Raw genomic sequence first — 11,214 nt, 5'->3', positions numbered from 1 at the left:
TATGTAGGTGTATGGAGTAAAGTTTAACAATGTTCTCTGTTCGTTTGTTTTAAGTACACATTTCTGTTGTTAGCTCCATGAAAAATGGAGGTATTACTTTTTTTGCTGTGTCTGCGTTTCCGTATATCTGTGGCATACCTCAGCTTATAGTGTCTGGATGGATTGTGCTGATATTTTAATTTGGGTAAGTCTTGGATAGCCTGAGTGTCATCCTCGCTACCAAGGGAGATGAAACGCACAGGGCGAGTAGTAGTCTCCCAGCTCCCGGGATCGAACCCAGGCCGCCAGCACGCACAAACCCAACGCACTTTAATACCACTAGGCGAAAAGGTCCTGACCATGCAGTTAGACTGGTCAGTAAAAGTGGCGCTGGAACCAGACTAGCCTGGAACTAGGATGACAATCGGGCGGTCTTGCAAAGACGAAGGTTGATTTTGAACCACCTGGCAGCTTTCCTTGGTGCTGAAGAAGAACTTCAGTTAAAAAAAAATGTCTTTGTTTATAGCTGGAATGGCCAGCTTTGGCGGGTGTGGTTTTAAGCTAATGGTGTCGTGAGCCCTAACCGGCGAAGTTTCAAAGAAGCTGGAATTCCATTAGTATCTGCTAAGGCCCAAATCTGAATTCGTAGATTTCACAGGCCTACCGCACAAAACAGAACACAGTCACAATCTGAGTCATCATCAGCTTGTCTTTATTCAATAGGCAACATCCTTTCACTACTGTGTGTGCACAAGGAACCATGACTCCCAGCAGTGTGTGCACAAGGAACCATGACTCCCAGCAGTGTGTGCACAAGGAACCATGACTCCCAGCAGTGTGTGCACAATTAAAAAGTACAAGGAACCATGACTCCCAGCAATGTGTGCACAACGTACAATGACTCCCCATTATAGTGTGTGCACAAGGAACCATGACTCCCAACAGTGTGCGCACAAGGAACCATGACTCTCCAGTGTGTTCACAAAGCATTGAAACAAAATGTGGCAAAGTACTAGTTATGTCACAAACAAATTAGACATACTTGTATACTGAATAGAATTCTCTTGTTTTGTTTCGTTTTGTTTTGAAGCAAGATAAATATCTGACTCTGTAATCAAGTTAAAATCTTAATAACATTTCCCTGTGCAGAACAGTTTCTATCATGACTTTCGATCAGCACCAGTAAATTTAAAATTTGCACATAGCTTACATAACATAATGCCTGCCCTCATCATGAGTGGCACATATTGATTGCACAAATGCCTCAAACAGTGACCCTCAGATCTGTGGAAGAACTTAATGACAATCAGGTTGCAACATTTCCTCTGTATGTATACAAACATTAATGTTATACATTTAATAGAATTGCACCTCAAGATGTGTGTTAACACTGTTCACTTCCATGCATCCAACAATCTATACAATGTAGTTTTTTACAGGTATAATAAATATATCATACATGTAGTTTCATACAGACACAGTTGTTAAAACTTTGGTTGAAATTTTGCAGCCATGAATTTTGAGTACATGAAAACATTTACAGATGTAGCATTGAGAGTACTTGGGCATGTACAGAAAAGTACATTTCCTAATTTGGGCATGTGCAGAAAGTACATTTCTTGATAAGTCATTTGCTCACCGTTATAAGGAATACATTTCGTACATTTCTCTGTCATTGTGTAAAACATCATATTTACATCAGTCACTGGACTATTTTTACATAATTTCTACCTGACTACATTTTAGTGTATTCAGGTAGAGAATACAATATTTTGTGTGTTTTAGACAGGTTCAGTGAAACCCAGACTATACACTGTCTTTGCAGCACGGTAAAATTCTCAGAAGTTAGTTAATAAAACTGAACTAATGGACATGAATCATCCAAGGCTTAAAAACACATCTACACAGATTCCGGCCATTAAGGAGGCCCATTGAAGAACTTGTTTTCAATGAGAGGGACTAAAAGTAAAACTGGATGTGAACAGCAGCCAGTTGTGATCTCAGTTTGTGCCACCAGGGCAGAAATGTTTCCTTCAATACACCTGCAGAAATCCCCCCAGGTGTCAGTCCTTAAACACACCTGCAGAAATCCCCCCAGGTGTCAGTCCTTCAGTACACCTGCAGAAATCCCCCCAGGTGTCAGTCCTTAAACACACCTGCAGAAATCCCCCCGTTCTGCATCCTGCCACTCCTCAGTGTGGTCCTTAGGGAGGTGCTAGAAAATGTACTCAAAGTAAGTCTTTATTTAGAAGTTTGTTGCCTCCAGATGGATCTTAAGATGTTTGCTGAGACGTCTCGAGATGGATCTTAAGACGTTTGCTGAGATGGATCTTAAGAACGCCGCTCCGGTTGCTGGCACGTCTCGAGATGGATCTTAAGAACGCCGCTCCGGTTGCTGGCACGTCTCGAGATGGATCTTAAGAACGCCGCTCCGGTGCAACTCCACCAACTTGAGGAACTCCTTGGGCAGGTTGTGCAGGAAGGCGGGGTCCAGGATTGGGTTCACCTTCGTGTCCTGATTGGTCAGGAGAGATCATGTGAGACATAGCTGCAATCAATCACCACAGGGAGGTACAGACAGCCATGTCTTGATTGGTCAGGGGAGATCATGTGAGACATAGTTGCAACCAATCACCACAGGGAGGTACAGACAGCCATGTCCTGATTGGTCAGGGGAGATCATGTGAGACAGAGGGGCAACTAATCACCACAGGGAGGTACAGACAGCCATGTCCTGATTGGTCAGGGGAGATCATGTGAGACATAGTTGCAATTAATCACCACAGGGAGGTACAGACAGCCATGTCCTGATTGGTCAGGGGAGATCATGTGAGACAGAGGGGCAACTAATCACCACAGGGAGGTACAGACAGCCATGTCCTGATTGGTCAGGGGAGATCATGTGAGACAGAGGGGCAACTAATCACCACAGGGAGGTACAGACAGCCATGTCCTGATTGGTCAGGGGAGATCATGTGAGACAAAATGGCAGCCAAAGAAAACACTAACCGGCTTGTCGTAGTAATGATAGAGCAGCTTTTCTCCTGAGTGGTCCACGTCGAAGGGCCAGAACCCGAACAGGTGCACCTCGTCACAGGTGCTCAGGGCGATGGTCGTCAGGTAGATGCCTGAGGGAGGGGTACAGTGAGCTACTGTTCAATGCAAATAAAACAGACACACAGTTTCACAGAATTACACACACAGCACACAAGAACACACACGAACAAACACACGCACACATGCATGCACACATGCGCACACACACACACACACTCACACATGGTGAGTAGTTAAGCTGTAGCCTCACCCGTGGACAGCCTCATGCTGAGCCCGTTGTACGCCCAGTAGTCGCGCACGGCTGCGAAGTGGCGAGGGTTCCCGTACACCACGGCCAGGCTCAGCTTCCTCTCCCGCAGAACTCGCTGTGCTCGAACCGACACCGCTGCAGTCGGACCAACATAGCAGCAAATCTGGTCAGGTTTCGGTCAGAAAGTCAATGGCAAACGTCATTAGAACGTTTTCGCTTCTCTTCCATTCAAAAGAGCATCACACAATAAGAGAGTGTAACATGTGGTATCCCATATAAAATTATCAGCTGCAGATTAGCTCGATGCATGTGCATTGTTTAAGACATGTAAAAACAGAGGCATTTATAGATAGATTCTGTATCTGTATATAGCCAGTGTAACCCCCCTCTTGCTGACGCACCGGCTTTGCAGGCTCACAGTGCAGCAGCAGATGGTTATATTACACTGAACAACCTGTAGTGTCACACCTAACCTTGGCACATCTGGCTGTAAGCGTTGTTTAAAGCTATCTAGTGAGTATGCTCCTGCAGTGCTAGACAACGAGTTCCACGCTATGATCATAGATTGCTAGATTGCTAGATTGCTATCCGTACTTGTAGCGGCTTTGACCCCGAAGGCTGAGGCCACGAGCAGGCCGCTGTACTGCCGCACGTGACGCACAAACTTCTCCTTATTGGCCGGCTTGTTGCTCAGCAGGTTGAACCTGGGGCAAAGGTCAAAGGGCATGGGTCAGGGAGGGCAAAGGTTATGTGGGAATAAACGGCACAGTAAATGACTTGTATTGTATGTATGTACTATGTATGTATGCAGGGCTCGAAATAGTGGGTGCATGTGCACCCAGTGCACCCAAAATTGGAGCTGTGCACCTAATTTTTGACTGTGGGTGCACTAGTGCACCTATATACCTCCAGTTGAGCTGAGAGATGGGGTTTGCTGTGGTCCAGTTTGCCTTCTGCCCCGTGTCGCGGGTGAAGTTCCCAGTCAGGGGAGGCAGGTTACTCCTGCGGACAGAACAAATAAACTGCGTGTCACTTGTTTTTGGAAGCATCAATACATACTTCACGGCTCGCATACACAAATGATCGACTTAACCTTGTACAAAACAAGTTGTAAAATAACCTAGATCCCGGAAGGGTGAGGAGGGTTTTGTACCTGTTGCATGAGGCGAGTAAGGGTCGGAATTTCCCTGTGAGTAGAGAAGAACTCACCTGAAGACAAAGTCTGCCTTGTCAATCTCTTGGCCACACCTGTTGCCTAGCAACACAGCTCCGTTTCCGACCACGCTACAGCGGCCATACGGTGTCCTGGGAAGGGGAGATTCCTGCAGGCGCCGGGAAACAGGCAGACTTTCAGCAAAACCAGGGAAACAGTTGAGACTAAAATTTATAATTTTCAGCAGCACTGTTTGGGCATCTGTCATCACCCTGGATGTTCTGTACTCACCCTGTATGTTCTGTACTTACCCTGTACAGGGTGCGAAATACCCGGTTGCGCACTTGCGCAGCGCAACAATATTATGGTTGGCGCAACTTATCTCTTAACCCAGGTTGCGCGGTGCGCTACCAAAATTTTGGGCCGGAGAAATCTATTTTGCGGCAATTACTTGGACGAAGTAGAAAATAATTGGACCAAGGAAGCTCACACACCCGTGTGGTGTGCACACACACTCGCTCTCAGTCTCGTAAATTTTCAAACCAAACATATAAATCGACCCCCAACTAAACAAGTTAACAAAGTTACCGATACTTTTTTACTCGTTTGCATCCATAGTCAACCTGTTTTATTGTGCCTGGAACGCAAAATTCGTCGGAAAGAGAGCGCGGCTTAGCGCTCGGCTCTTGGCCGCCATGTTGAATTCATCGACTCTCGCTGAATATCGTGTGATTGCGCGAGAGTAATGACGTGTAATCTGCAGTACCGGCAACTACTGGTAGAGGGCAGTGTTTGAGTTGCTGTGTATTTCTATGGGCGAAATGTTGCTAGTGCTTTTTTGGGGGCAAAATTAAAAATTACAGAAGTGGAGATGGAGCCACTTGACTAATAATAAGCTGGGATTTAAAAATTCTTTACTTTGCAACAATGATTATAGAATAAACAATGTTGAGACGGTGAGATGAAAACTGGACAATGACATAGACTATTGTATTTATTTTAGGCTTATCATACATGTACATCATTAATAACTCACCTGTGAATTTTGTAATAAAGAATATAGGTGATTTTATTCCGGGGGTACTTTTATTAGACTTTGAAAATAGGCCCAGTAGCAACTTTTATGTGAGGGATGAGAATAATGTACAGGTACAAGTCCTATTGCAGTGTAACTCTTGCTAGAGCAGAAAAAGCAAAAAGTCTATGGGTGTTGAAAAAAGGATTTATTTGTACTAAAAAAATAGCCGTGTTACACATGAATTGTATAAGTTTGTTTGTTGTGGGTTGTGGTGTTTTATTTACATTGTGTATCATTGAATTTTATTTTGAAACAAAAACACATTTAAGCACCAGTTATATTGTTGAAGGCTATGTATTAATACTATGTACTTACAAAATATAATTTCAAGAAATCAGTGAATTTTAGGTGGGGCAACCTGAAATTCTGACGGGCAACCTAGCTTTCTACCTAGGTTGCACACCGTGCAACCTGGCTCAAAAAAGTATTTCGCACCCTGGCCTGTATGTTCTGTACTTACCCTGCATGTTCTGAACTCACCCTGTATGTTCTGTACTTACCCTGCATGTTCTGTACTCACCCTGTATGTTTTGTACTTACCCTGCATGTTTTGTACTTACCCTGTATGCTTTGTACTTACCCTGCATGTTTTGTACTTACCCTGTATGTTTTGTACTAACCCTGCATGTTTTGTACTTACCCTGTATGTTTTGTACTAACCCTGCATGTTTTGTACTTACCCTGCATGTTCTGAACTCACCCTGTATGTTTTGTACTAACCCTGCATGTTTTGTACTTACCCTGTATGTTTTGTACTCACCCTGTATGTTCTGTACTCACCCTGTATGTTCTGTACTTAACCTGTATGTTCTGTACTCACCCTGGGAAGTGTGTTGTAGAACGCGCGGTTGGCCAGGAAGGTTTTCTCGTGCTGGATGTAGTAGCGAATGCTCTGCCCGACCCTGGTGTTGGCACGGGTGATGACGGCATCAGCCTGGGTGCTGGTACAATTGTTGAGTTCCTGCCTGCACAGAAATACACGACAAACGTCAAAATATAAGAAACAGAACAGAAGTCATCTACATCAGGGCTTTATAATCCCTCAACAGAGACGGGGGCACCATAGACTTTCAGCAACTTTTGATCCGCTGTTCACTGAGTCAGGTGTTCTATCTGAATAACGTGACGTCACAGTAGCAGGGGATTGCTCATTCCTTTACAAAAACTGTTGATCAGGAATGTGGGCAACATTCAAAGCTAGTAATTGTATGCATGAATTTCAAAAATTACATTTAGAGTTCATATCAAAACCTTACATGAGATGTTGAGCAGCAGATCTGTTCAGTTGCCATGGTAACAGCAGCTCCTGCCCGAGGGTCCTGATGTCGATGGGCGCTGTGGTTGGCTGCTGGGTGGTTGCCGGGGAGACCAGCTGTTCGGAAAACAGCCGTGACTTGTTGAAGAGGATGCAGGTTTCGGGATACGCATCCACCTCTGCTGTCCAGAACAAACTAACAAACACACGAACAAGTCAGCAGTAGCACAGCAGTAATATAGCAGTAATACAGCAGCAGTAATACAGCAGTAATACAGCAGTAATACAGCAGTAACACATCAGCAGTAATACAGCAGTAACACATCAGCAGTAATATAGCAGTAATACAGCAGCAGTAATACAGCAGTAATACAGCAGTAATATAGCAGTAATACAGCAGCAGTAATACAGCAGTAATACAGCAGTAATACAGCAGTAACACATCAGCAGTAATACAGCAGTAATACAGCAGCAGTAATACAGCAGTAATACAGCAGTAATACAGCAGCAGTAATACAGCAGTAATACAGCAGTAATACAGCAGCAGTAATACAGCAGTAATACAGCAGTAATACAGCAGTAATACAGCAGTAATACAGCAGCAGTAATACAGCAGCAGTAATACAGCAGTAATACAGCAGTAATACAGCAGCAGTAATACAGCAGTAATACAGCAGTAATATAGCAGTAATACAGCAGCAGTAATACAGCAGTAATACAGCAGTAATACAGCAGCAGTAATACAGCAGTAATACAGCAGTTTTCCAGTAATACAGCAGTAATACAGCAGTAATACAGCAGCAGTAATACAGCAGCAGTAATACAGCAGTTTTCCAGTAATACAGCAGTAATACAGCAGTAATACAGCAGTAATACAGCAGTTTTCCAGTAATACAGCAGTAATACAGCAGTAATACAGCAGTAATACAGCAGTAATACAGCAGTAATATAGCAGTAATACAGCAGCAGTAATACAGCAGCAGTAATACAGCAGTAATACAGCAGTAATACAGCAGCAGTAATACAGCAGCAGTAATACAGCAGCAGTAATACAGCAGTTTTCCAGTAATACAGCAGTAATACAGCAGTAATACAGCAGTAATACAGCAGTTTTCCAGTAATACAGCAGTAATACAGCAGTAATACAGCAGTAATACAGCAGTAATACAGCAGTAATATAGCAGTAATACAGCAGCAGTAATACAGCAGTTTTCCAGTAATACAGCAGTAATACAGCAGAAGCACAGCAACAGCACAGTAGTAGCTCCACTATATTAACCTGAGTAAATACAGAGTGTCCCCCCCACACACACAGCGTGTATATAGTACAACAGTAGTACAGCAGTAGTACAGCAACAGTACAGTAGTAGTACAGCAGTAGTACAAAAGTAGTACAGCAGTAGTACAGCAGTAGTACAGCAGTAGTACAGCTGTAGTACAGCAGTAGTACAGCAGTAGTACATTAGTAGCTCCACCATACTAACCTGTAGTAATACGGAGTGTCCCCCCCCCCCCACAGCGTGCATGTAGTACAGCAGTAGTACAGCAACAGTACAGTAGTAGTACAGTAGTAGTACAGCAGTAGTACAGCAGCAGTACAGTAGTAGCTCCACCATACTAACCTGTAGTAATACGGAGTGTCCCGCCCCCCCCACAGCGTGCATGTAGTACAGCAGTAGTACAGCAACAGTACAGTAGTAGTACAGTAGTAGTACAGCAGAAGCACAGCAACAGCACAGTAGTAGCTCCACTATATTAACCTGAGTAAATACAGAGTGTCCCCCCCACACACACAGCGTGCATATAGTACAACAGTAGTACAGCAGTAGTACAGCAACAGTACAGTAGTAGTACAGCAGTAGTACAAAAGTAGTACAGCAGTAGTACAGCAACAGTACAGCAGTAGTACAGCAGTAGTACAGCAGTAGTACAGCAGTAGTACAGCAGTAGTACAGTAGTAGCTCCACCATACTAACCTGAGTAATACAGAGTGTCCCGGCCCCCCCACAGCGTGCATGTAGTACAGCAGTAGCAGCCCTGTCGTCACGACAACAGCCAGAAGCCATTGCTGTGCCCGCATTATCACACCTGCTAGGGCAAAGGTCAAGTTGTGCAGGCAGTCGAAGCAAAGGTCAATGCAGCAATCTGTAGGGTAGTAAGGTCAGATGTCAGAGGCCATGGTGCAATTTAATACATCTTTGCTCAAACTTGTCCTCTTACAGAGTTTTTCAGTGGAACATCAGACATGCCATACGTTTGTGGCAAGGTGGTTTAAAGGATACCTGAAAACTGTAGCGTTTCTTGAGGTCACACTAGGTCTCCATGTTCTAACAGGTGAAACTTGATCCCAGGTGTCAGGTGGAACAGCTGGTGTCTTCAGGTGAAACTTGATCCCAGGTGTCAGGTGGAACAGTAGGTGTCTTCAGGTGAAACTTGATCCCAGGTGTCAGGTGGAACAGCAGGTGTTTTCAGGTGAAACTTGATCCCAGGTGTCAGGTGGAACAGCAGGTGTCTTCAGGTGACATGTTGCAGCTGCAGGTGAAGACAAACCCTCAGACTACATCCTGGTACAGGCAGCTGCAATGTCAACAACAGGAAGATGATATAAGGGGCTCCAAATGTTCCCAAACCTACTCGTTTGTTTATTCGTTTATTACGATACCCTTTGTCGTATCACGACTAGTCTTACAGGGTTCATCATATGTACAAATACAGACATATAAACAGATTGTGAGATTAAAAGGAACATATATACATAATCATAACACAATAAATCACCGCTGATGCTATCTTCCACTTAAAAATTATGACCATAGCATTTTTAGAACACGAGATACCAAAACCAGATGTTCCGCAGCAGTACTTTAGAAAGCCGCTAGGGGACCCATTATCAAACTTGAACTTTATTTTCCTGAGCCCTACCCACTTAACAAATATCACAAGGCTCCATCCATAGCTTCTTGAGTTATGCTGTTCACAGACACACACACACACACACACACACACACACAGACACACACACACACACACAGACACACACACACACACACACACACACACAGACACACACACACACACACACACAAAAACAGCACCGAATACATTACCTTCTTGGTGAAGGTAATAATTCTGCTATTCAAATGACCGTGGTACAATCTGTGACTAACAGTATTCCTGTTGTATACCTGCCCTTTACACTTAGAGACTCTCGGAAGACGTCGACAGCTTTGGCCAGTCTCTCGGCTCCTAGGTCAGCTACGCTGTGTGGCTTGGCAGCGCCTCACATGGCTTAGCATTGGGACTACTTTGCTGTATTCAGTGGCAGTTAGTTCTACAGACAGCTTGGTATGAGAAGAATTTGGAGACACGCGTAGGTGGACTGTTCGTTATCTACAGTATTTCCATATAAACAAGGCAGTTAGGGACGGCAGACTTCGCCCACTTACCAATACTGCTTTCCTTCAACAGACAAAAATAGCAGCTCTGAGCTCATGTGTGGCAATTCTGCAATATTGGTCAAACAGTAACGGAAATCACAGAAAGAAAACAAAATCACATACACACAGACTTGGACAGACAGTCAAACCAAAACTGATGTTTCACTTCCATGTTGACAAGCAAGGAGGTTACATCATCATCATCATCACCTTCCATCCACATTTACTCCCGTGAGGTCACGAGATGATAAATGGCTTTCTGAGCATACCGACACCAACACTGACGATGGCCCTTATCTCCAAGCAGACGTGGGGAGGTTGAATAAATGGGTCAGTTTGACACAGGAAAGGGCAGCAATGAAACACAGGAAAGGGTAGGAAGAAAAACGTACCGATTTAGCCTCCCAACACCTGCTTGGTGTTAAAGCTAATGTAGTAGTCTACTTAGCTAGCAGCCCCTCGCGGCTAGCAGCCCCTGTCCTAGCCGTGGTGACTCTTTAATCGGGTATATTTTGCTGTATGTCTAAAGACTCTTTTACATTACCCTCTAATGTAAAAAAGTCTTCTTAGACATACAGCAAAATATACCCGATTAAAGAGTCGCCACGGCTACCCCTGTCCGTACTTGTAGCAATGACTGAGTTCCTGCGTCTGGCTGGAGTAACCATACACGTTGTTGTTTTATATACCGCTTATCTTCCCGACCCGAACCCCACCAGGCAAGGCTATAAACTGGGCCGTTATTTTTGGTCCCGTTATGATTTCCTGCCGCACCTGTTCTGTACTGACCTCTGACCTCCCTGACTCACCCTGCCTGTTGTCTGATAAAACAGACCACGACAGAGATTTCAGCGCGAACTCAGGAAATCCCGCGGGACGAAAGGAACCGTTAAAACAAGGGTTTCGGACCACGATTCCCGCTTCCTCATGTCCACTATGTCCTGCTGTGTATCTGGGGGTCAAGGGTCATATATACCGCATCGGCAAGTAGAAGTCGAATCTCGT

General features: G+C 44.5%; 1 protein-coding gene across 8 annotated transcripts; it reads right to left on the bottom strand.

Moving 5' to 3' along the window:
* Nucleotides 1-674: 674 nt before the first annotated feature.
* Nucleotides 675-11,156, bottom strand: LOC136448231 (alpha-N-acetylneuraminide alpha-2,8-sialyltransferase-like). Of its 8 annotated transcripts, XR_010757846.1 has the most exons (12): nt 10,999-11,155; nt 9,055-9,349; nt 8,749-8,917; nt 6,774-6,968; nt 6,338-6,482; nt 4,496-4,608; nt 4,193-4,288; nt 3,881-3,990; nt 3,287-3,421; nt 2,989-3,107; nt 2,136-2,494; nt 675-2,021 (listed from the first exon to the last, which is right to left on the bottom strand). XR_010757846.1 is itself a non-coding variant. In XM_066447519.1 (11 exons), the coding sequence occupies exons 3-11, from the start codon at nt 8,850-8,852 to the stop codon at nt 2,354-2,356; spliced, it is 1,158 nt and encodes a 385-aa protein (XP_066303616.1). In that variant the 5' UTR covers nt 8,853-8,860; nt 9,055-9,349; nt 10,999-11,156; the 3' UTR covers nt 675-2,353. The 8 variants fall into 8 exon arrangements, 7 of the variants coding, with proteins under 7 accessions (XP_066303616.1, XP_066303615.1, XP_066303611.1 ...); XM_066447519.1 differs by having other exon boundaries at nt 675-2,494; nt 8,749-8,860; nt 10,999-11,156; XM_066447518.1 differs by having other exon boundaries at nt 675-2,494; nt 9,105-9,349; nt 10,999-11,156.
* Between the last annotated feature and the right edge of the window lie 58 nt (nt 11,157-11,214).

The sequence above is a fragment of the Branchiostoma lanceolatum genome, chromosome 14 (genome assembly GCF_035083965.1).
Source record: "Branchiostoma lanceolatum isolate klBraLanc5 chromosome 14, klBraLanc5.hap2, whole genome shotgun sequence".
In the NCBI taxonomy this organism is placed as follows: Eukaryota; Metazoa; Chordata; class Leptocardii; order Amphioxiformes; family Branchiostomatidae; genus Branchiostoma; species Branchiostoma lanceolatum.
Note: the sequence above shows the minus strand (reverse complement) of the source record. Positions and strands in the feature narration are given on the sequence as shown.

Excerpts from the sequence above, each read along its gene's own strand:
- LOC136448231 (XM_066447519.1), bottom strand. The coding sequence starts at position 8,852 with ATGCGGGCACAGCAATGGCTTCTGGCTGTTGTCGTGACGACAGGGCTG. Across the intron at positions 4,609-6,337 it reads TCTACAACACACTTCCCAGG|GAATCTCCCCTTCCCAGGAC; the intron begins GTGAGTACAGAA and ends CGGCGCCTGCAG. Across the intron at positions 3,422-3,880 it reads CGGGGTCAAAGCCGCTACAA|CGGTGTCGGTTCGAGCACAG; the intron begins GTACGGATAGCA and ends GTCCGACTGCAG.